Source organism: Fistularia commersonii, chromosome 34 (assembly GCF_037954325.1).
Source record: "Fistularia commersonii isolate RoL2024-O1a breed Wild chromosome 34, RoL_Fcom_v1.0, whole genome shotgun sequence".
NCBI classification, from domain to species: domain Eukaryota; kingdom Metazoa; phylum Chordata; class Actinopteri; order Syngnathiformes; family Fistulariidae; genus Fistularia; species Fistularia commersonii.
The window spans coordinates 6551335-6577095 of record NC_141317.1 but is presented as its reverse complement, the minus strand read 5'-3'; the positions used below and the strand labels follow the sequence as shown (position 1 = coordinate 6577095).

General features: G+C 40.5%; 1 protein-coding gene across 2 annotated transcripts in view; it reads right to left on the bottom strand.

Moving 5' to 3' along the window:
- Positions 1 to 20272, bottom strand: part of cacna2d3a (calcium channel, voltage-dependent, alpha 2/delta subunit 3a) — a 106774-nt gene extending 86502 nt beyond the window's left edge. For both annotated transcript variants that reach the window (XM_086141220.1, XM_086141221.1), the window contains exons 1-2: positions 19862 to 20272; positions 19525 to 19606 (exon numbers count right to left, since the gene is read on the bottom strand). In XM_086141220.1, the coding sequence (XP_085997346.1) occupies positions 19525 to 19606; positions 19862 to 19986 (207 nt within the window). In that variant the 5' untranslated portion in view covers positions 19987 to 20272. The remainder of the gene's footprint in view (positions 1 to 19524; positions 19607 to 19861) is intronic.
- Positions 20273 to 25761: the final 5489 nt, after the last annotated feature.

The window sequence follows — 25761 nt, the reverse complement described above, 5'->3', positions numbered from 1 at the left end:
AAATACATAATTTGCAAATTGGGTGAAAGGAATTCTGTGCTGTGTGAGGCAGAATCTGCCCATGATGAGGAAAGTGCAGAACATTAAACACTCAATAAGTGACACTTTTATACATTATTTAAAGAAAAGTAGTCTTTTTTTTTGCTGAGTATCAAGAATATATTCCCCTGGTATAGAAGTGTATCTTTGCCTTTCTGTTTATTTTTAAAAGCAGTCAGAAGAATAAAAAAAAAAACATCTAAGTTTGACCCCACATGAGGCAGTGCTGAAGACTCAGTGCAGCCCTTATGATCTGCATAATAAAGACAAATAAAGAAATAAATCACATGGTTCCTCACCAGGCCCAAACCAGCAATCTGAGCCTGCTGATCAGGGTTTTAACCAGTGACAGTGACATTAAGTCTCTGTAATTTCTCAACCACACACGCTGCGTGTACACATGCAGACTCGCCGCTTTCATCATATCACTCGGTGGATAAAATATAACTGACATAAGATTTAATTTGTCCCCAAAAGGAGTTACAACTCAAAAAAAATCTAGCGGAATGACACACCCGCTCAACATGACATAGTCCTATACCTGGTACTTCGACACACACACATGCATGTATGCATGCAAAGATGACCTATAAAATGAAGGAGTCTAAACGTCCAAAAAAAAAAAAAAAAAAATGGAAAGAAGTATTTTTGAAGCATGTGCAAAGCTGCAGGCAGCTATGTTTCAGTCTTGGGGGATTTAACAGAAGATTACTGTCATATCATATAGTGTGCCCTCTAATGTTATGCCAACCTGCTTAGACGCATGCTCTTAGCTGCTCCTGCACAGCAACAGCCACAGCAAGGAGGGGAGGGAGAGAAAGAGATCATCATTCGAGGATGGAAACGGGGACAGCGTCACACACTTTGGAAGTTTCTTCCAGATTAAGATGTTGTCCCGGAGAATCGAGAACGACGCCGGCCGGGGAATACGTCTTCCCGCGAAACTTTGCGCCGCATTGTGAATTCTTAGTCGTAGCTGAAGGTGACGTGTAAAAAGCATGAAAGCAGATGCTCTACATGAGTGAGCGGCGCCCGCAGGTCAGTGATTGATTAAAAAGCCCACACAGAAAACAATTAAATGCAGACAAGGGACAGCGAGGGATGATGCTGAAGTTGATTGATAGGCAATTCTTTCTACGCTTTCGGTGTGAAAGACGTCTTAACGCGTTTTCAAACCATTTCATAACAAGAACACAATAAACAGGAAGGGAAAGGTCAAAGAGGGGAAAAGTTGCGCACAACTATCCAGAATTTTGATCAGTTCAAGTTAACGCCACGCAGGACTGTAGATTATGTTCAAACCGGTTTAGAAATCTGAGTCTCCACGTGCCTACAATTTTGATTTTATGTCGAAATGCACACGAGTGGCGCCCGAAAGCGTTTTAAGGAGCTAAATAAGATGGGATTTTTAAGTCATCGCAATTACAAAGATTAGAGGAAGTGGGTCTGATTCATCAAGGTACTTTTGGAGGAGATAAGTGTCTAATGAACAGCATGAATTAAGCTGGGGTAAGAACCTCCTCTTCTGTGTGAGATTTGAAGTTCTTCCACTGGTGATTTTCCCCTGGCTCTCCATATCATAGTGTTGAGAGTCAGTTAATGGCAATAAAGTGTTTGAAAGGCGGCTAAAAGTAGCACCTTTGCCGACAAATTAATTCACTCACAACACATAACATTCAAAAGTATAATCAAGAAAGAATTACAGTCTTTACTTGTGAATAGCAGTACTAGCAGTACCTTTTGCTCGCTCTAAGCGATCTCAGGCAAAACTGTTCTCAGTTCTACTACCTCAGTGGTGGAACAAACTTCCAGAAGCAACAAGACGAGCATCATCTATCTCAACCCTCAAGAAACAGGTAGAAACTGTTCTCTTTCAGGACTTTTTACTGCGCTGATGGCCCAGATCAGGTTAGGCAGCAAGTTAGGCTATGCAGTGTGTGTGTGTGTACGTTTGTGTATGTCTTTGTCAAAAAAAAAAAAAACTCACTAACTCCTGTGCATTGTGTATTTGCAAGTGTATTTGCAGTCCCTATGTCCTCTATTGTAAGTCGCTTTGGATAAAAGCATCTGCCAAATGCAATGTAATGTAATGAAGGTTCAACATTTTAGAAACCTTCATGTATGTAAACTTGCAGTGGGGATAAAACTACCAGTTTAATATTAACCTGCATCGCCCTGTAATCCTTTTTGAATTGTGTTTGGTAGAAAGAAAAAAGTGGGACTGTCATTATTTTTTTAATCATTATTATTGTAAATAAAGCTCATCTATAATTTCATTTCTTTTTTAATATGCACGATTTTTCCTTGAAAAATAAATAATTCTATTTTGATATGCATGGCGTGTTCCCCTAACATTCAAATTCCCCAGTCTTGGGTTTAATAAAGTACACTTTGTTCAATTTTGGCATGACCTAATTTTCCTGATAATAAATAATATTTCATAATTGTTAACTAAAACCTGAAAATGGGACAAGGGACCGACAAGTTATGTTAAATGTGAGAATTCTGGCTGCTGCTGCTGCTTTAACAGAAGGTAACGTGCACAGTGAATCCTTGAAGCTCAATGCTTTTCACCGCAAGGTTGGTGTGTTTTAGACAAAAATTGTCCCTTTTCAAAATCAAGCAAATACAAATTTTTTTCAAAAAAATGTCCGATCTCTCGTCAAACCGCAGTACGTATTGACTTCAGCCACACAGGGAATCACAGTTAATGACTCAGGGGCCAAATCACAGCAACCATAGCAGTATGGAAATCAGAGAGATAATCCCACTGGCAAACTGACAACTGCAATATGTCGGGGGGGGGCAGAAAATGGTTTTAAGACAATCCTGGTTCCTGGCTGGATGTGGTGAGCTGTTAAAGCTGACAGGTAAGCAGCAGCTCAAACCTGACCAGCCTCCAATGATTTGACTCTCTTTATGCTCCTCTTATCTCCGGTTAAGAAACCTCCTGCTTTACTTGCTCATCTCTCTATACAATGAGTAAAAATGAATGAATAACATCTCTTTGCATGGTTTCTTGGGAACATATACCAACCAAATGAAATAGTGTGTCACGTCTCCTGAGCCCCCGCCAATAAAATCCCCACAATACAAAGACAGGAAACTAGCAAGGTATATGTATCCGATTAACAGACTTCCAACAATACCTTTTACATTTCTTGACATTTTTATTGAAATTTGTTTTTTCTCCACCTCTACTAAAGGCGACGCTGTCAGATACAGCAACGGTCCCCGACATTTTTTTTGGACCGGGGACTAGTTTTATGCATGAAAATGTTTCTACAGACCTGTTAGGGGTGCAGAGGTTCAAATAACTTTTGTCAGCTCAGTACAATGATTATACTTTATATTTGGCAGTGGGAGCCCTGGGCTCTAGGGTTGAAAGAAAAAAACTATCATCTGTACCAAGAGATATTTTCGTTGGGGACCAGTACAGGTCTGGGGCGCGGGAGTATCTCGGGGGACCCCTGAGATACAGAGCTCACCAAAGCAGGCATATCAACCATAGAGTCTGTGTCGACATGGTCGCCGAGCGGCCGAGAGGGTCCGGCTCCACTGCAGGCTGTCTACAGCTCCACGCTCACACAGGCTCACGGAAACAGACCGAGACCAACTAGCCTGGAGCGATCCTCTTCACATCACATCATCATCACGGGACAGCAAACTCACAAATATCCTCCTCAACCATCATTTCCTATGAGAAAGGTGAGGAACGCTTCTACAACTGACTTATTTTGCAGATGAAGAATATAAATACGTGTCGAATTCAGGCTCTTTTGTTGCTGTGCGTCTGCCCTGCTGATGAGTTTGATCCTGGGATGCTGTTGGCTCATATAAGAAAGAATAATTCAATACAATTAAATAGAGAACAGCCCCTTCTGTCTCAAGAGTTAACGCATTAGAGGGACATGGGTTGAAAATAACCTACAGACGTCTTTATTTAATATGTTTCATTTATCCTTCAGTGGGCAACAGTGAACCTTTCCAATGCATAGGATGAAATAGGAGGATGAAACAAAAATAATAATAATACTCATGTTAACAGTTATCTTATGGCGAAGTGTGGTTATAATACTGTGTCTCTCTGCAAAGGTATGTGATCATTATCCTGGCTAAGCCATTTACATCCAATTTAAGTGTAAAGTAAATTCTAAGTGCTTTGTTTTTTAATAATCTATGTAGTTTACCTGTGTGGGTTTCCCCCAAGTTCCTCTCACAATGGCCAGGGTGAATAGATAGGGTGTATGTAATGAACCTGGACTTTTAATTACATCTATGTGTGTAATTTATGGGTGTGACGATAAACCTTAAAATTTGAATAAAGATTAAGAGAAAAATACGAAATGTGCATCTGGTGGGCTTTACGAGGACATTCCGAAAAAAGCGTTCAATGTTTGTCACTACTGAATGATGTGCCCTAAGGGACCGCCCAATTTAAAATCAGGAAATGGAGTCATAAAAGTTCTCAATGTATTCAGATCTGTTTAAAAAAATGTGTATGTACAGACAAAAAAAAGCCTCTCCTGAAAATAAAGATGAAATAAATGGACATTTACCTAAAGCTGGTTATTATTCTTTCAGACAGAGATGTGACAACATTCTAGCGCTACTCTGAAATCCATTAACTCCTAGTTTTGGTGTAGTTTTGAATAACATGCTAATATCAAAAGCACCCTTCGCTCAATCCACATTTTAAGATTTTCTGTGTACATTTTTTTAATTAACTGAACAATGCCTAAGACACGGATAGCAATTACCCTCTTTTAATTTTGTTTGGCTCAATGCTGTATGCAAGTCAAATTCGTTCAAAGCTCTTTTTCTATGAGCAGCTCCATTTTACCGTAAATGCTTACTGTTCAAATTGAATGTAAATTGGTCATTTTTATATTTTTTGGGAGTGACAGTATAGGTCTTCAGCTGAAATGGATTTCTGATCACTAATCATTCCATCTTGCAAGGATTTATTGTATTGATCTGACAGATTCCAACGGGGTATTCTTCATCATAACCGTGTATGCAGCTTTTTATGTGAAACTGAAACTTTTGTTTCAGTCCATGAGCCCTACTAAGTGACTTTTAGTAGGGTAGACCTTACTGTGTTGAAAATATCTCAGCCAAATTCCGGTACAGTTTGGAACTAGTTGAATTTTAGGGCATTTGCTATATATGTGCCCTAAAAAAAAACAGCAGTGGCACATTATACAGTTTGCAGCCCAGTGATTCTCATTTATCACCACCCTTCATCTGTGCTGCATCACACGAATGAGCCGATGTTATCTCCCCAACATTGTGAACTCTGTTACAGTAATTGCAGACTAGAAACACTGCATACTCAAAGATTCAGGGCCTATGTACGCGTGCACAGAATCCAGTGCGTTTTACAGATACAGCAATGATGTGGGCACTTGGTTAGCCCTTAGAGTTTTAGAGTATAGACATACTGTATCTACACAACATGTTTGGATCTTTTAATAATACTGACAATGGAGGGAAAAAAAATAAAAATCTCACGCAAAGACTTAGCCCGAGTCCCCCAAATCCCAGCACATTTAACGCATTGCCAGAGCCTGCCTTACCTCAGACCATTCACATATATCTGGACAGGGAATAGGTGCATACCAATAAATACTGTTAAGTTATCACAGTTTATCCATCTCATATTGTTGGAATATCTAACATGGTTAATCATAATTCATTTCCAAACTGAAAAAAAAAAAATGAATGCCAAAATATTTAAACTAGCATTGCTTTTGTTTGAATTGCAAACAAGGTTTCCAACCTCTCTGATTTACTAAATTAAACTGCACATTCAAAGCAAAATATGGAAGCATGCGCCAGGAAGCCACACACACACACACACACACACACACACACTATGGTTCTGAATGACAAGCTTGAATGTTATAATATCCTGTTTCATTCAAGCTGTGTTATTTGGTTTTCATTCAGAAAGAGCAGCTTTGTTTGTTTGGTTTTCTTTTGCTTGCTTGTCTGGCTACAAGTGGATGAGCCTGGTTTGATTAATCAAAGCTACAAGGCTCAGAGAGGCTTGTGCATGCATGCATATACAAAGGGTCTGTGTGTATGTTTGTGTTTGACTGTTTTAGTTTATTATGAGAGCAAAGAGATAAAACAGAGATCAACAAGCAGATTTAACAGACTCTCGGATTTGCTTACCCTCTGACATGAACACAACAAACAGGACACCGTCCATGGGAAAAATATTTACGTACTTACAACTAGGGAGAAGTCAAAATGATCGCATGTTTTGACATCATAGATTTATTTTGTTTGTCACGGCCATGTAATTGAATTCATATTCAACAAATATGAAAAGACTAATATATCAGCCTAAGTGGGTAGAATTGCAGAAAAAAAAAAAAAAAAAAAATATATATATATATATATATATATATATATATATATATAATTATATGCACAAGATCAAATGCCATGGTGTCTCATTTCATGTTACAGACTCCCAACATAATTAAATCCAAAATGGCTCATGTAAATAAAAGTGTAAGACAAGGAGAACAAAAAAAGAAGGTAAGATATAATTACAATGTTGAATTCTTTTTTAACCATTGCTTTACTGGGACATTGTATGTGCAGGTAGGAAGAAGAAAGACTGCACTCTGACTGATGCTGCATTCTAGATGGTGTGGAAACAACAGCGTCCACCCAAATCAACAGCAGGAAGTCACTGCTGGATCACAGGATCTCCCAGGAACACAAAATAATCTCAATGCCCTCCTCCTTTCATGGCCTCCCTTGTATGCCAGCCGACAAATTGTTCCCTCAAAAGAAGCATTGGCCGGAGATGAAGTGGAACAATTAATTTCACGCTTGTCCTCCCTGCCTCTAAAGCATGTTGGTCTGAGTCCGGTAACTGTTGGCACAAAGGCACTCCCAATGGATCTTAAAATTCATACAGGAACACACACACGTAAAAATAAGACATTTACTACAAAGGCTAATTTCAGATACATAAGACCAATACATCTTTGACAAATCAGGCAAAGAAATAAAACAACTCCTACCTCTGCAATCACACCTTTGTCATTGTTCCATTACCCAGGAAGTGATCTATCAGTAAATAGTATTGATCATAGTGCAGTAATGTCTCAAAGTCAGCTTAGAGCACTATAAATAAACGACTGAAGAGCTCACACACACACACACACACACACACACACACACACACACACACACACACACACACACACACACACACACATTGTTATGACAGACCACTGAATCATCTAGTGAGAACAAGGCAAATCCTGACAGAAACCAGACTGTGCCACAAGAAGTCAGAACAGTTTCATGGTGGTCAGTTGCTGAACCGTTGACATGTTCCACATGGTTAGACAGTGTGTGAGCATCAAACCAGAAGGGAATTCTACAGACTGTTGGCATCCACACTTTTTATTTATTTTTTTTAACAAACAGTTCTGGTATTCATTTCTGCAAAGCAGAGTCCCTTCTGAAGGCAATTAAATGTTTATTCATTCACTTTATCCTGCACTCGGCCGGAGCCCAGCTGCCATTGGCCGAGAGGCGGGGTTCACCCTGAACAGGTCGCTAATCGAGCACAGGGCCGCATCTTGAAGCATACAACCATTCACACTTCCAGGCAATTGAAGGTCTCCAATCAACCTCCTGCGTGTTTTTGGACTGCAGTAGGAAACCCACGCACACACAAGGAGAATATGGAGACTCCAGACTTAAAGGCCCCCTATCAGAATCAAACCAGGGACCTTCTTGCCATGAGCTTACTATTGTGCCCCATTAACTGTTTAATAAAGTCTAACTAGACAGCTGGACAGAAATCTGTGAAACAGTTGCTAGCCCGTCATGACAATTTATCAAAGGATAGACCTTTGATCGAACATAATCCTGGAACGTATGTTTCGGCTTCAACTTCCTCGGATGAAAAACTAAAATAAGCACCCGGCCATTATGTGTACCGCAGGGGAAAAGAAAGATCATATCACACTTGACACAAAGATTCTGCTTTGTGTCAGCCTCAATGACTATGGATCTAATGTTTGGCTTCACAATTTTGATTGATTAATGCTCATTTAGGTCTATATGGATCAACAAATATATGTAACGAGCCTAAATGACACCCTTTGTCATGACTGATTTCCTATTATCTGCTCCTTTCGCAGCAGAGACGTCAGCTTGCAATTAGAAAACAAGTTGAAATTCACCTTTGAAAAGGAGTAAGTAGTGTAATTAAATACCACAACAATTGAGTATCAAAAAAAAAATCATCCACAGGAGAATCTTGACACATTTAATATTCTCATTATTCCGTCTGCTAGAATCTGCCTTTTTTATATGTTGGTATCCTTACCAAAGAAATAAAATAAAAAATTCCATGCACAAGCTGAAATATAAAAACAGCAAAGCTTGCCTTGAATACCACTTGCTCATAGAGACAAAAAAAAAAAAAAAAAACACTAATTTGAAGGTTTAACTCTCCCAACCACCTACACACACACACCATCCTTAACTGTATGTCAGAAACACAACCAATGTAAAATTGGTAAAAAAGACTGATGTAATATTAAAGTTCAATTGGGAAGGAAAAAAAAAAAACCTTGATGTACAGACATTAAAAGCGATACAAAGAGGGTTGAGAGGAAAAAAAAAAGGCTTTTTGAGGGATCATTTATATTTTCTAAATTTAAAACAAATGTAAAGGGTCTCCACTTCCAGTGCTGTCACACACAGCTTTACACTACGTAACATACACCCACATACACAAACCAAGAGGGGCAGAGCTGCCACGCAAGGCAATAACCAGACTATCGGGAGGGAAGTCACCGCCTTGCCCAAGGACACGTCAGCCTCATTAAAAGTAAAGACGACTTATAATCTAGAGTTACATTTTTTGGGTAATCTATCCAAAACCTTCACCCATAAAAAGATACTCTATAACACTGGGTTTCATTAGTTTCCTAAATGAGGTGTTCAGATACTTGTAGTCTTTCCACAGCACCGTCACAATGACATGCACAAAGACGCCACATAAGGTTCTTGTTCCAAATCTTTTTTTTTTTTTTTTTTTTTTTTTTCAGAGGCCAGCAAACAAAAGGCAAAAACAAAGGCAGAAGAATCAGTAAACAAAAGGCTTAGTCGAGAATTCCAAAAATACCAGAGGCAAATCCTGGAAAACGGATGACAGGTAACAAGCTGGCTCAGGTCGTCTCAGGCTGGTATCTGTATGCTGGCCCTGATGGCTGGTAATCTGCCTCAGGTGAGTGTGCTTAGGGTGAGTGAATGCAGATGTGTGGAGCGAGAAAAGGAGGGAAACAGAGCAGCAGCAAAGTAATGAGTCCAGGTGAGAGAATCCGCAGGCCATGAGAGGAAGTCAACTTTGGTGCCAAATGAAACCATACAATATAAGGTGAACATATATAAGGTGAATAGAATCAAAGAAAAAGGCTGAAAACCCTCTATGTAGTTTTCCTCCCACTGAGCAAAGGCCATGTTGCTTTTTTTTTTAATTTCAACATAATTGAAACCACTTACGTACCTCGGCCATTTAGCTCCTCGACACAATTCATCTACTGGCACCTACCGAGAGCGCGAGCGCGTGTGCATTTCTGCAGTCATTGAGTATTTAAAGGCTGCCCGAGGGCTACTGAGAGCAAGGGTACAATAAGAGCGCTACACACAAACTCACACAAGACCTTACGGCGTAGCTGGTAGTAACACTCAGAAGTTTGTCAGAGGGTGCCTGGCGTCTGTCGGGTATGCACAATTGCCCCTAAGAGTGCCAGCCAAATCCCTGCTCTCTCTAATGGCTACCATCTTTCAATGTCTTCACATTCAGTGCTATCATAATGTACCCCCCACCTACACACAAGTGCGCACACAAAATACTCCAAGAAAACTGGGGTAGGCATTCAGTCCTTTTCTCAACTTCAGAGGCACAGTAAGTGGTTTCTCTGCCACCAGAGCACGCGCACTTTTTCTTTCATATACCGATAATTCACTTCACCAAAAAGCATAATGGCCCTACAGCGGGTCTAATCTATTCACATGGATCTGATTAATAGTCCACAGTCTATGTGGAGTCGCCCGCATTCACTTGGTTTAACCAGAGTCCCGGAGAACATTGTTCATGCTTAGCAGCACGTACAATGTGGCCCGCTGTTTCCCTATTCGACACCATACATTCACAGAGTCCCGAATTGATTTTAGCAGCAAGCATAGAAGTAGACGGGGAAAAGCAAAACGTCGAGGCGGAGAAAGAAAAGACACAGTCCTAAAAGTGAAGATTTGTCACAGAGTGTTGCACTTCTTTGACTGCTGAGAATTTTGAGTTTGCTTTTAAAGCTTCACAAAGACGGCATTTTCCAAAATGTGTATTTCCTCAAAAAATGTGTTGGTAGCCATTCAGAAGCAAAGGAGCCTTGAAAAGTTCAATATTATCATAGGTCATCAGTTTAAGTCCTCTACGTGTTATTACGTGGAGTCAATTTAGTTCTCAAACCTCTTCTGACTTCAGGTGTACAACTAAAACTCACAATATTATTCCAGAACTTTTTATTTATGTATGTATTCATTTTTAAATGGCCTGGGGAAAAAGTTTGCATTTATAATTAAGAGTTGGTGCAACTATTATCATTTCGGGTGAAATGATAATAGAAAGTATATATATTTTGTCATCAGTTTTAACACCTTAATGTAAGAAAAAAGAAATAACAATGATAACATATTTACAAACTTAGACTTCACAAATATGGCAACCACATCTTTATGTACCAGCTTAAGTAAAAGAACATACTCTAAAAGGATTGATTCTAAAAATTGCAAAAACCTCAATGGACTTTGGAGTATTTTTTGACATACTTTAAATATAAGCTACGATAGATGTGGTCCAGCGAGGCCCAAATCAAAGTGTGCCCTACCACATATTTGATAAGGTAAAGATACATCAAAAAATGATGTCAGAAAGCACCAGGATTCAAACATTGGTATTCACTTTGTACAACCATTTCTCCCTCTGAACATAATGTGAATGTTTTTACTATCCAAACATGTCTGTTTAATGTACATACCAACAAAATAACAAAATCAATCTCTGTCAGCATTGATCTGTCCGCGCCTCTCTGTGCCGTTTTGGCACTAACTCTGTGCTCAGTATTACCTTTTTGTCATCTGTACATGGAGCAGCATAAATGAAATAAATCAACACTGATAGAATAATACGTTTTTTTTTAAGAGAAACATGAAAAGGCAAATCAAAATCTATGCGAGTGCTGATACACGCCCTCAAACTGCTGATGTACGCGGCGATATACAACAGCCACCGTGTCGGCGGGTTTGTGTTTATGTGAGTTGAGAGCAAGTGCAGGTGAAGGTCATTGGAAGGAGGGGCAATCGTCCCACTGAGCTGGATTTGGCAACACTCTCACAGTTGAGATGTGTTGTGCAACTGGGGCATCGTGCAGCGCACCATAAAGTACAGTTAAACGGAGTAGTGTGTGTGAGATTGTGTGTGTGTGTGTGTGTGTTTGAGTAGGGCAGAGATGGTAACTTGGGACACATACTGTGGCCCCTATGAGAGTGCAGCAAGTGCAAGACATTGTGCAAGGCCAGCGGAACTATTTCTTGAGGGTGTGGGCACCAGCACTTGCTCCAAACACTGGCACTCCCTGGATCCCCTCCCATGTATTCTTTAGTGGCCTAGCTGCATCGTATCTATTATTAAAGACAAGATGAAGGAAGACGAGGAGAGATGTAGAAGGAAGGTGAGCAGCAGTAATAGCAAAAATAATTAGTGGGAAAAGAGAGGGAAAGTTTTATTTTTCAGCACCAAAATAGAATTACAAACTCAAAATTTGTTGGCGTATTCGTCAGCTGAACGTTAAATTAACCGCTCAGTTTTGAGTGGTTTTGATGTTTCGAGTCATCTTTTATGTTATAATGGCCGTCTTTAACACACGGGTAGGATGCAAACCTGAGAAACTGTGACTGATATGGACGACAGAAAGTCACAGACAGTCCTTCACACAAGGCCGCGCACATTAATATGCTTAATAGTACCGGTCCCGCCTCTTTCCCAAAATGGCTGCTGTTTACGCTCAGCGTGCAGTCTCTTTTGGAGCATACCAGGTGAACGATCTGTCATAATTACAGAAATCTGAAGGAGAGATAGGGTGTACGCTTGCATGCGTATTTGTGTGTTTTGCTCATCGATGTCCGGCGCGGCCAAGGAAATGTTCTTCATCCGCGAGGCAGGCACAGAGGCAGAGACGCACCTGAGCATCCGCTGACAGATGACTGAGGATATTCATCTTCCGCGTTCACATTCATCTTACAAACAGCACGGGCCACGAGGCGTTGCACTGTATGCAAACACAATGTGTGCAGCTTCTGCAAAAAAACTTGGGAAACTCGGGAGAAAAATCTACCTACTTACCAACACAAATTAACTACTAAATCAAACACTTTCCGCTCTGGCACATAAGCTTAATCAGAAAGGTTGGGAATAAATCAAATAGGCATTCTGCAGAAGAAGTCATCAAAAGACACTCGAGTTTCCTAGGCCCACAAGCACGGCGTCAGCAGATGTGCTCTAAGTTCTTTAATCCGTAGCAAAGGTTCTTGCTCCCTGCTCTTGAGCGCTCTGCCGTTTACTCAGGGTATTTGATTCACATTGGCTTTTGCATGCATTTCACCAACAAAGCACTAATTACAGTATGAGTGAATGCCTGTGTTGGCTAAAGCTGGCCTGCGAAAACATGAAAGGATAACAGCACTGGCTGCTCTCCCGACTGCGAACACTGTAATTAACTCCATGATACACCATTCTCCTTTTTCAGCCTCTTTCACCATTTTTGTATCATTTACACTCACAAAAAAATGCACACGCTGCCTTCTCATTCATCTCAATCCACTAGAAACAGAGGGAGCAAATTTAGCAACGTTATTCAACGCTCAATAAGAGTAGGAGAGGAAGAGGGAAGTACAAGTGAAAAGATGGGAGGGTTCGGGGAGGGTAGGGAAGGAGTGACAGTTATCGGTACACACCCCCTTTCCTCACCTCATCACAAGCCATGCTGAACCAAACCTGACAGCTATTCAATTTTCCTGAAGCTAAATCTAATCTGTAGCCGTCTCCCCCTCACTGACACACTGTTAGACTGGAACACCTCCGCCATCACCTCTTCGTGGCAGCAGACTGGCACCATCGCAAATATAAAGGTCCCCCCCCCACTCCAAAACACACATGCACGCTGTATCTGCGTGCACAAATATTGGGGATAAAAGCATTGACAGCTCCCTCAGCATACTATCTTCATCAAGTACCCGTATAGACGTACTTTGGCCGAGCTGTTTCAAATACCCGATGAATGTTGCATCTTCCAGGTGGAAAGAAAACTATACATGCGTGCAGACAGATGACAGAAGTGCTGGTTACCTTGGAACATCCAGAGCACTTGAACTAATGTCCACATCCCTGCTTGCATTTTCTTTTATTTATTTCATTACTATCATTTTATTTTCTGCACGTCCTATAATCCCTTCAATGCCGTTGATTATACTTGCTGTCAAGCAAGTATAATGTTATTATTGATTACCCCTTTAAATAATTGACCGGGTAAAACCGTATTCCAAAGCTAAGGGCGTGTATGTGTATGTGTGTGTGTTAAATGTATATTACCAGCCACTAAAATCATATTCATATGAGTCATGAATTTTTTATTTTTTGATCAGTTTTTCCTTGATGCTCTGCTATTTAGATGGAGGAGCCATGATATCTTCCTAGATGATGGATTAGTGTCTGGAGGATGTCCTGTATCAGTGGTTTCATCCTAGTTATAATTAGCATGGTGAATGAGTGCAACCGTGTGGATCCTTTACAGCTAACTATCACTGTAATGTAATTGGTACACGTGTCAATTTATTCCTGCATGAAGTTACTTGGCTGCCATCACCGATCCGTTGGACATTAAGCTGGAACAAAAAGACAATAAGATTCAGCTGACTTGTTATGTAAGGAATCTGGTGGGGAATCACAGCAGTAACTTTACTTCATTTCTCTTTATTGGGCTCTAATTCATAACACAATCTTTTTGTCATTTCTCTGGATTTCAGTTTGAAAACTTTATTTAAAACCAAACTATTAATGAAATGGCACATAATTGTTTACGTTTTAAAAATATAATCAAGTATCTAATATCTAATGAATATCAAATGGTCTTACATGATAAATGAACGGGTAACTGATTCAGTGACAATGGGTCATGGATCACATTAGGTGTATGATACAGAAGTTAAGTATCAATTTAATCTTGTCCATTTAGCTTATCGTCCATTATATTCAGCCAGACACGTCTAGCTCTGAAAGGGAATGACAGAAGCAGCAACGACGATCAATTCCAAGAGCCGAATCTAACTTTGCGTGTTAATAATCTACTCCCCTGCCTAAAACTCTGCATTATATTGCATAACCATTGCATCATATGCCATTACTGTGCCATAGTCGCATACATGGAACACAGATTTGCATTAACAAAATATCAAAGTGCGATTAGTCCTGCTATGTATGCTGTGCCCTCTGAACAAAGATTTGCACATGTGCGTCAACCAAAATTCTAAGAATCTTGGTCAGATGTGCAAATGGGGGACCGTGACCATTGCACCAAACAGATTTATGCCAGGAATCTGCATAACCACACCTTTTAACACAGAGACACAGAGACTCAGAGAAGCGCAGGTGATTTTCCTAGCTCGGTGGTAGGCAGAAATGATGATGCCTTTTCTATTCTGCATTTCACACTGGCTGGAAAATTGTGCTCATTCATGTGCAGGTCACAAAGTTTATTGAGCAGTCAGTTCTGCTCCTTGTTAAAAAGCCTACGGGATGCATGAGAGTGCCATGAACAGGTTAAAGATGCTTAGGATTGCTGGTATCAACAATGTGTGGATTGAAATTTAGTGACAATTAAGCTCCTTTTGATCCCTTTGTTATAACCCACAGTGAGACATCAAGAGTAATCAATAGCATTAATTTATGGGGGGAAAAAGAGGTTAGACGTGAAGGCACAGAGCTGTTTGCTGCGGCCCATTAACAGTTTGAACAGATCGGCCTCTAACATCGGCTACCTGCAGGCTTGCATATGTTTTTTTAACACATGCACACCTAATTAAATGCCACCAAAAATCAAGTGAAACCCATAATTTGAACTGAATTTTCACTTAAATAACAAGACAACCTAAAAAATAAAATGCAGACTTCTTAACACACACTACTAAAGATTATCCCAAAAGTTTGACAGCCGTTTATAACTGTATGCCAAAAAACACAGTGGGAGAAGCTCTACTCCATGTTTCCTGATGAAACATTCACATTTAAAAATACTATTTGTAAATCTAAAAAACGGTTTGTGTTTTGTGTTAGACTCCTATGTTTACAGGACATGACCTCAGTGTGTCCAGATATGTTCCTCAGTCCATTTCGTATAAACCACAGCAGTCATTCATGCATTTGCTGCATCATTGTAAAACAACAAGATACAGATATACATTTGCATAAAAATGATTTTACAATCAATTTATTTTTACAGGCATGATGATGCACCATTTCTCTTATAAACAAAGCCGAGCTAAAATCAAATTAAAACTTTCAGTGCTCATTACAATGGTTACTGAGTAGAGAATATAAAACATTTAATCAAGTTATAACACAAGTCCCTGCACAATGAAAACAAGTCATTTGACCGTTTTCCTCTCCCAAATATGTGATTAGATTTAAAATAATACCGGGGGGAACGTAATCATTCCTTTTCTAATTAGAAAATCCCTCGCACATTCAAATAAATGCGTATTTCGAACTCTAGGTATATGTATCTTTATATACACTGAGTGAAAAACAAATGTGATATATTGGGAGACTCTTGATGCATTTTCATAATCTCATAGAATCTGCCACTGTCAAAGATCATTTTAAAGCTCCTATATTACAGAGTTACTTTAACTGTATATTTCAAGTGCTACTATATTTCAAGTGACATTGATATATAACTAGTATTTCATAACTGTAAGTGTCAAACATTAAAACCTGTAACAGCAAATGGAAATGTTGTAGTAGAGAGAAAAAAAAAAGAGTAATGGACAACATCAGTGGCCACAAATTTGGAAAGCTTTTTGTTCTCCTGCTGCTGTGAGAGGAGTAGTGCTTTTTTTTTCCCACAGAAATCCAAAAGCCCAGCGTGAGCATGTTGCGTGTCTGCCTTTAAGTCTCTCACTGCTTCACATCACTGCCAGACTTCAATGTAGGTACTTGTTTCTTTTTATCCCCTGTTCCTGGAGGAAGTACTCCATTTTTTTCTCATTCGTTATGAATATTGTCAGCAGACACCAATGATTCGCCACTAAGCTTCGTGTTAGTAAAGAAGAGAATGGCACCAAATTGCATCACAGAAAACATCCCCCTGCGCACGCGCGCACACACACACACACACACACATACACACACACACACTGCTTCCACATCCAGGCAAATCGATTCTTGCATACTCGTCACACGTCATTACACCCTTCCATCGTCTTCTTCTCTTTCGCTCCGTAGAAGCGCCACTGAATGTGAGAGAGGTGGTGGGAGTATGTGATTTAAGGTGGCTTTAAGTAGGTATGCAAACTTAGTGCACGCTGGCTATCCTCATTTTTCATATATTATTTTCTGAAAAAAAAAAGGAGAAAAGCAGGCGTGCACAATCATTTTTCATGTATCTTCTATTACCAGAAGGCCTGGAGTTATTTCAGCGTGGAATTACGCTGCACAATTTTGATTCAGGGAAGCCATTACGTCAGTGAGGTGAAAACCAGTCCAGCCAGCATCGTGCACACAGACTCAGTCGCCACCGTCAGGCTGGCTCATATAGACAGGTTGCTCAATGATACATGAAATTAAAGATTTCAACCGACTAGCAGTGAAGAGGGGAAAACACACAGCGCTAATTCTAACAATCAGCGGGAGGTGTTTTATGTGTCTCAAACACAGCTCTGCATGCTTAGCAAGGCTGTGATAAGCATTCCTCTTGAACATACACTCCCTAACATCTGATTTTTGAAGGGATTATTGATCCTTTATTTTGGCTTCTGCAGCGACAGATACTCTCTCTAACCTGACTGATATAACCTTGAAACAGGAGCAGTTTCCGATGAATACAGGATGCTGTTGCGCGGGCAGGGAGGACAAATCAGGACAGAGAAGGAAAGGGAGAGCTCGTATCGGGGAGGGGAAGGAAGGCAATATCTCCACACAGTTACATTCAGTTATAAAAGATTTTGACTTTTGCCACCCTAAATAATAATCACAACCCCCCAAATTGAAATATTAAATACTATCAGCTCATCTTGTTTGCTAGTTTAGCAGGCATGAATTTCGATAACTACATTTTAAAAAATATGATTCAAGAATAAATGTGTTTTTTAATGTGACAAAAAATTACCGAGACGTCTAATATGGACTATGACCGATTGACTGAGAATGCCTTTTTATGCGGGTTTTATTTAATTATCTTAATTAATTGAAAACATATCTCGTGGATACAATTAAAATTTAAGTTGCATCGGACCTCACATTCATTCAATTTACATAAACAGAGGTAAAATTTATATTGCAGCGTTTGAGCTTTTAGCTCAAGGTGCAGATAGTAGTTTCTAAATGAATTTATTCTGTTTGTAAAACTATAAACAAACTGTAAGGACAACGGTATGCACGTAAATCTAATTATTATTACGTTCGTATTTAGGTCCTTGTGTGGTATTTTCACAACCATGTCTTACATGATATTTTGCATTAGATTGTGTATAAAGATGTGGTGAGATAAGGGATGCATATAAACACAATATCTGGCTGTGATACAGATCAGCAGCAGAGGCAGCAATTCGTGCCAAGGTGTGGTTATATCCGAGGGAATTCTGTTACACCGGGGTCAGAGAGAAACTGAAGGGAGACTGAGTCCATGTGTCCCATGCCCCGAGGAGACGCGCTCATATAAGCCGTAGTCTTTTCTCTCCAGAACCATCCTCTATGAACAACAATGTATATCCCACAATCTCTCCACCTATTTAAAAGCATATGTTCCCCCGGGGAAACTGTGGTCCCTCTTCATCATGCCGGGACAAGAATTGCTAGACCACAGCAGACACACAATGAGTTGCAGCAGCGACATAGTGCCACGGCCTGTGTGAGCATGAATGTGTCTTTCAACATCCTGCACATTTGATGATTTTCAGCGATTCAGCATGTTGGCACAGTGGATAACACTTAACTGGCCGGTAAGGAGCAACACAACAGATTAGTGCGAAATGATAGGATATATATTTTTTTTTAGCAAAGAGGTCTCCAGTCTTTTCTTCCCTCAGTTAACCCTGCAGCTTTCATTTGCATTTTATAAAAAGGTCGTCACACTGTGGCAAGGGTTATCTTTTCTTCCCGAGCTGCAAAAGATGAGAACGGGGAACAGTTTTTATCCAGTCCAACTGATAATTCCACTACCCTAACTTATCAATGGCTGATGAAATCCACGCAATAGGCTTATCTGCGTCTCTGCGACTGTGCATGTGAATATGTAACGCGTGGTCATATGCATACAGGACTTGCACGTGCATCACATCAGATCTCAGGTTTGTAAACGTGTGACACATCCCAACAGCAGCGTGCGACGCCGGGCTTACGCCGGGACCCCGCAATACGAGCCTGAAGCACAAGATTGTGTTTGTGTTTACAGTTAGAGGTTATCTTCAGCTCTGACCCTTCGTCCGCTGGCTTTCCATTAGCTGGCTTCAGCTCCCGGTTCATCAGCTGACCTTCCCCTTTGGAGAAATTTGCATTTGAGAAGACTCACATCTGCTGTCAACGCCACCCAGGAGAGAAGTAAAGGGATACTGCAGAGACGAACATTTGAATCAGTCTTGGAAACGTTCAAAGGCCAATCCGAGGACGTCTCGTAGACTTGGACCCGTGTTCAGTTATTCTTTTTAAATGTCACGGGGAGAAGAAGGCACCTGAAAATGGATTTCGTCAATGAATGTCCTCATTGAGATAGCGACCGGCTTCGGTGTGCGAACGTATGAGCCTGAATGTGAACGTATCTGTTGGAGTGCTGGAAAATTGGACACTTATTTAAAAGGCGCATCCTCAAAATAAGCGCTTAAATCTATGCCGGCACTCCTCGTCTCTTAAACTGCAGCAGGACCTGTGCTTTTTAGCCACTTGAGAATAGGTAATGCATGGTCTTAAAAAAAAAAAAATTACTCAACATAAGTTATTCTCTGCAAGCTGTGCCGGCACATCCACGGATTCACTTCTGCACGTCACAAGGTGAAGTCTTTCAATTTTGAAAGAAACACTTCCTCTTGATGATTCACTCTAATTTGATCATATTTCGTGTCTCTCGAGAGTAAAATTTATTTGGCATCCGCAAATATTAGGATCATACCAACCTTCTGCAGCAGCTGGGAGCCGGAGTACTTTGCAGAAATTGACTTCATCTCTCCACCGAACGCCGAGGCCCAGAGTTTCACCCTGAAAACAATCATCATATGTTCACATGAGTGGAAAATTGCAACAATTATTTGCGCTGCAAATCTCGATCTTGATCTCTTGATGTCGAAGAACTACACAAAAATAGAGACTAAACGATGAATAGCGGGTGAGTTCAGGTCCAGGAGAGTTCACGATGCACAGACACATTTCTCTTTTCTCGTGATTACTTTCAACAAAGTTCATGATGGAAAACTTGGGGAGAGTTAAGTGGTGCGTAAAAGTGCATCTACTCACACGGATGGCGGGATGCTTTGGTGGGCGCCCCCCGCCTGCGTGACCCGGGTGTTCAGAGGTGAGAAAAGTAAGAGGAGACACGCACACCACGCAGTGAGACCCGCACAGCAGCGATCCACCCGCATGGTTACGGCAGAAATACCCCTCCGACTCACAAAGAGAGTTGGAAAGGCTGAACGGTTAAGGTATCCCCCTCCTTCCAGGAAGAACTAAGAGGTGGGAATGGAAAAGTCACCTGAGCTGACCGACTGGAAAAAGCATGGCAATACTCAGTGCGGGACTCGGAGGAGCGACCGGTAGGCGGGCGGGCGGGCAGGATCCCCCCGGCGGGTAGAGTTATCCAAAGTGCGGCGGTGATGCGCGGAGGAGCGGCGGAGCGCTGCTGCCCGAGCCGAGCCCGACTCCTCTCACAGGACCAGTCCGGCTCTGTTTGACCACAACTGTGCGCAGAGAGAAGAGGTGGGGGGGAACCGGGGGGGGAGAGGGGGGGCACCGGAGAGATCATCAAACGATGCACCGTACGAAAGCACGCCCACACCTCTTGTGACGCGACCAGCCTCTCTCTCTCTCTCTCTCTCTCTCTCTCTCTCTCTCTCTCTCTCTCTCTCTCTCTCTCTCTCTCTCTCTCTCCATCACTCTCTCTCTCTCTGTCCTTCTCCCTCTCCCCCCATTTCTCTCCTCCCAGCATTTGAGACCCGCTGCTGAGGATGCTGTTATGTTGTCAAATTACACCATATACTACACCCCCCTCCTCCCACACACACACACACACACACACACACTAAAAACATTTCACTCACTCACGCAGCACATCACTCACGGGCATGAATGCCGGGTATAATAGCCAGCCATTAGCTTTCATGTTAGATTATGTCTTACACTATATGCCAAGTTCAGTGAAGCCAAAAGAAAAAGAAAGAAAAGAAAGTGTGCATGCGTTATTTTTACGCAGACCCATACACGCAGGGAAGATAGTGTTAATGTTACAGCAATTCAATGCACTTTATAGCAGGGATGGTGTGTGTGTGGGCATATGGCGAGTGAAGGAGGATGAGCCCCCCCCCCCCCCCCCCCCCAAAAAAAAGGCAAAACACCCCATGTGACAGATCATGTTTCACATTGTGCTGGAGGGATTGTGACAAAGCAAGAAGAGGGGATGAAAAGCAACAGAATGGTGTATCTCTGGTGCAGAAAGCAGGTGCCGTGGTGATTACAGGCCGTGCTCCGTCACACAGGGGGCACGCCGGGGTCAAACATCAGCGGGATCAGCGCAGCCAAGCAAAACTCGCCACAATCAAGTCGGCGGAGACGACAGACGGAGCACTTATTGTGGAAGATATTGAGTCAGAGTGAAATTCAGAAGCGATCGTGGCCATTGGTACGGAGATGGAGCAAATCCAAGGTTTACAAACTAGTAAACTGGCCAACCGTTCTAATGAACCCATAATGAAGATGGGAATGTAATGAACACATCCTGTAAATGCAAAGTGGGAATGGTGGAGGGACAAAGACCCACTCTAACAACAACAAAAAAAATCAAAATACTCTAAAATAGAACTAATACAAATGCAAAGAAAAATAACAAATAAAATACAACTAATTTCTTCCTAGCTATCTCTATACAGCATTTAAAATGCACCAACCTATAACAGAATTTGTTTATGGGAGCTTGTTTAATAAAACAATTAATTTAAAAAAAAAAAGAAAAAATATATTAATAACATAATTTTAAAGACACACCAAATTGTAGTGTGAATACGAATAAGTGACACATTATCACTTGATATGTAGGTTTTTACTGACCTGTAACTATTCCAAATCCTAGAAACTCTGTTGTTAAGTGCACAACTTTTTTCACACGGCTTAAAGTCTCCCTTGAGAGTTTCCAATAGTGATGTTGTATTTTGAACATTTCGCTCTCCCATTAGCCATTTTAATTTGGCAGTCTAATACTGTCTGAAAAACCACAGTAAGGGAACAGCCATAGTTGAACCATTATGTAAAGATGCCTCAAGAATAAAGTGGACCATCCATATGAATATTAATGTCGTGAGAAAGATCTGAAATTATACTGAATTCAATGCACATTGAACCTTGAGTTTAGGTTTACATGGATTTATGGAGACACATTATAACATCCCCACATTTAATAAATGATTTGATATTTTACGGAATATTTTAAAACAAAAGATCGATCAGACGAGCACAGTTTTGTCCATCTTCCTGCCCTGTGGGCAATCTGCTGCTAAAGTTATTCTGAAAGGTTTGGGGGTTACGGGTTCAAGCCAGCATGAAGAGTTATGCTCCGTGGATCTCCAGAAAGCTCCACATCAACCCTGAACCTGTAGAATTAGGACAATTTGGTATAACAGAAGTTCCCGGTTGTATTCTAATACTTTTTTTTCTGAACACACACTGCATTCATTTATTTTCCATTCTGATCCTTTGCAGGATCATCCTGCATTCTCAGAAATGTGCAAGTGCTGCCTAACTCACAGTGCAAATGATTAAAGATGACTTCTCTATTCTCAACTGTTAACATTGACATGAATGAAAAGTGAACTGATGCATGTTGCTTTTGTAACAACGCTCAGTATTTCATGCATTAAAAGAATTCAGAGCATCGAGATACTTGAGGAAAATCAATCAAACCCGAGGCACTAAAATGCAACAACATAAAAACACGGGACATTTCAAAACAAATTGAAAAAAAATCTTCCCACCACCATGTTGGAAACATTGTTTAGCTCCCAAATCTTCCGGCTTCATTTTCTGTGACTTTTTCTTAAATCACACATGTAGTTTTACTTTCTTCAACTTGACAACAACAAGTTACAACTGGGTTCGCCTACATTCTAGCTCTGGTTGACCGTGGAAGTTTTGGAGTGAAATGACATGACATGGCTGCAGGCCTCCTACCTGAAGTTCTCCATGCTGACGCTCTTGTCTCCACTATTAAAATGGTTGAAATTATAAAATGTTGAAATGATAAAATGCACCCCTGCTTCTTGCCACAAGTCTTGGTGTCCAAAAATCACAGCTTAACAAATAGTGCTTCATGTCCCTAATTGTGATGGACATTATCAATAAAACTTATATCTCACAGGAACCTCAAATTTCTCCTGGAAAAAAAAGGAGTAACTATGCGCCACAGCGCCATCCATGGGAAAATGAGGGCACAGCCGCCTAAAAAATGATATTGAGGGTTATCAATCAGATTTAGGTTGGTGGCGCACGACACAAAATCTGGTTATTCATCATTATTATCATTGCTTTGCACTGGCTTGAAGGACAAAAAGCCACGATGAAAGACACGCTCACCTTTTTTCTGCCAAAAACACAAAAAATAATTTGAAATTACTCACAAGAGAAGGAAAGAAACATCAAAGACTAATGACCCAGTCCTCCTGATACACACATACACACACACACACACACACACACACACACATGCACACAAACAGACATTTGCTTCTCTTCAATCCTCCATTTCCTCAGTTGTAAATGCTATAATCACATCTGGTTTTTGTAGATCAGAAACACACACAACCGGGCTATCGACACTGTACCCGGAAACAATGAAGAAAAAAACAACAAAGAATGTCTTCTCATCCTATGTATTGCTTAAATGTGATATAGCAGTTGGTTAAATTAATTAGATTCTTTCAGATCACATTATTTTTATACACCGAGATATTATTACTTGTTTTTTTATTGTATGATGATGGCAAGTCCAAAACAAGGATTCGGGAACTCTAGAACCTCGCTCAAATCTACAACCCTCGCTCATACACGGTCCAACCAGGTTAGTTTGGACTGTGTGTGAACGAAGGGGCTTCAACAGGACCATATGGTTGGCGTCCCCACTTGGGCCGAGCACTACATGCTTTCTGCTTTTCTCCAGCAGCTAATTAGCACCAAGGTCAACTCTATAAACTACCAGTACAAATCAAAGTATCTGCAGCGGAATGGAGTCGATATCCTCACACAATGGAATTGGTTCTTTTCAAGTGTTTTAACCCACATTCTTTACCCGAAAATGTGTGCATTTATATCAAATGTATATCTCATCATGTTCCGCCATGTTTTGCCTGCACCTCATCATTGTGTGTTATATAAACTCATTGTTCAAAATGACTGAGATTTGTTACTTGAACATTTTAAATATATACTTACTATAATGTTGCTAAACTAAAGCGACCCTTGTAGAGCCTTACATCGAAAGATGAGATGAGAGAATTTGTTGAGGAGTGATGGATTATTCCTTTTCGTGTCTGTGAATTCAAGACACTACATAAATAATGTGTTGCCGGGGCTTAAATTCACCTTTGCGCCAAATATATTAACATTTGCAATTAATGACGAGACACCTGAAATTTTTTTCCATCGGTACCTGGAGTGACACGGACAATTTTCTCTTGCGGATCAAAATATTTGCTACATACCAGATCCGTGACCACATATGGGAAGGGCAAACTTTAGCAAGGTTATCCCAATGTGCAGCAGGTGGCAATTGGTGGTCTCAACGCAAGAGTCTGGAGTTTCGAAATTAGGACACGAGCAATGAAAAGACATTGTTGGACGGTGCGTCCTTGAATTAAACATTTGATCACTGTTTGATCTTGTTGATGGTGAGACATACTGTGACGGCACAAGTCAGTCCATTGTCACGGAAGGTTAATTAGAGCTTGCGGGGCAAATGATTGACAATAGCGATGGCCATCATGTACTGCACTTGGTATCAGATGCTACCTCGAGCTACTTCTGGCGAACATTCATTCATATCTATGTATGATATAAAATCTATTCCATGTTCATGTAGAATACTTAAATTGTGAGCTATAGACTCCAATGCAGACTAGGAATAATCAACATGGCACACCGGTGACATGTAGGTCTTGTAAAAAGCTTCAAGAGATCTGTGACAGCTAATGTTACAATCTTCTCCTAAATTTTGTCTTGAGTATATGTAAACCAGCCCCAAAGCTGGAAAGACTTATTTATATACTTGAAGTCCTATCAGTTTTGGTAAACCCATGTTCTGCCAAAAATTTAATGGAGTATAATTTTTGGCAGAAAAAACATCAGCACAGTCCTTTAAAACACTTTTGTCCGCCATTCTTTATAACATGCAATGTCATGGAACATCCATTAGATGGAATTCTTTTTCACCAACAAATCTCATTAAATTCCATCAGCATTCATTCGATCTTTGCAAACTATTGTATTTAATGGGCATGGCTAAAAGATCAATACGGAGCATCTCAAATTTAAAGGACCCCTATATGTTTTGCATGCAAGGCCACAAAGTACTGTATTGTTAGGCAAAAAAGAAAGTCATAACTGAAAGAAAGAAACAGCTTGTTCAGCAACAGTGAAGAAATGAATGGTAAATTAAGAGGGCAAGATATCCAGTGAAAAGGATGCAGAGGGAGGGGGTAGAGTGAGTACTTCAGGCATTATTAAAAGGACACATATTAATTTGTCATTTAAAATAAATCTACAGAATGGGATGCATATTAGAGAGTATAATTGTGTTTAAAACCAATTACACACCAGTCATTCCCTCTCCTCACAGATAAGATTCAAGACATTGAGATATTTATGAAAAGAAAGTGAGCTGAAGAATATCTCCAAGCATATCATGGCCTCGGGGAAATGTAGAAGCAGTGACCCACTGGGCAGCATGTACAAGCGTTGGTAAAGACGGCAGTTGAGAACATAAAGAAAACAAGACGTGCCAAAACAAAAGACATTTTAATCTGAATGGCTTTTGAGTTTCCTATGTCATTTCAGCTGTTTTTTGTCTGTAATTAGATTTGTCTTTTCCTCACACGTCTTGTACGTTGAGTGTGATAGCTATAAAATCAGTGTGTATAAATACTCGGGTAAGGAAGGAT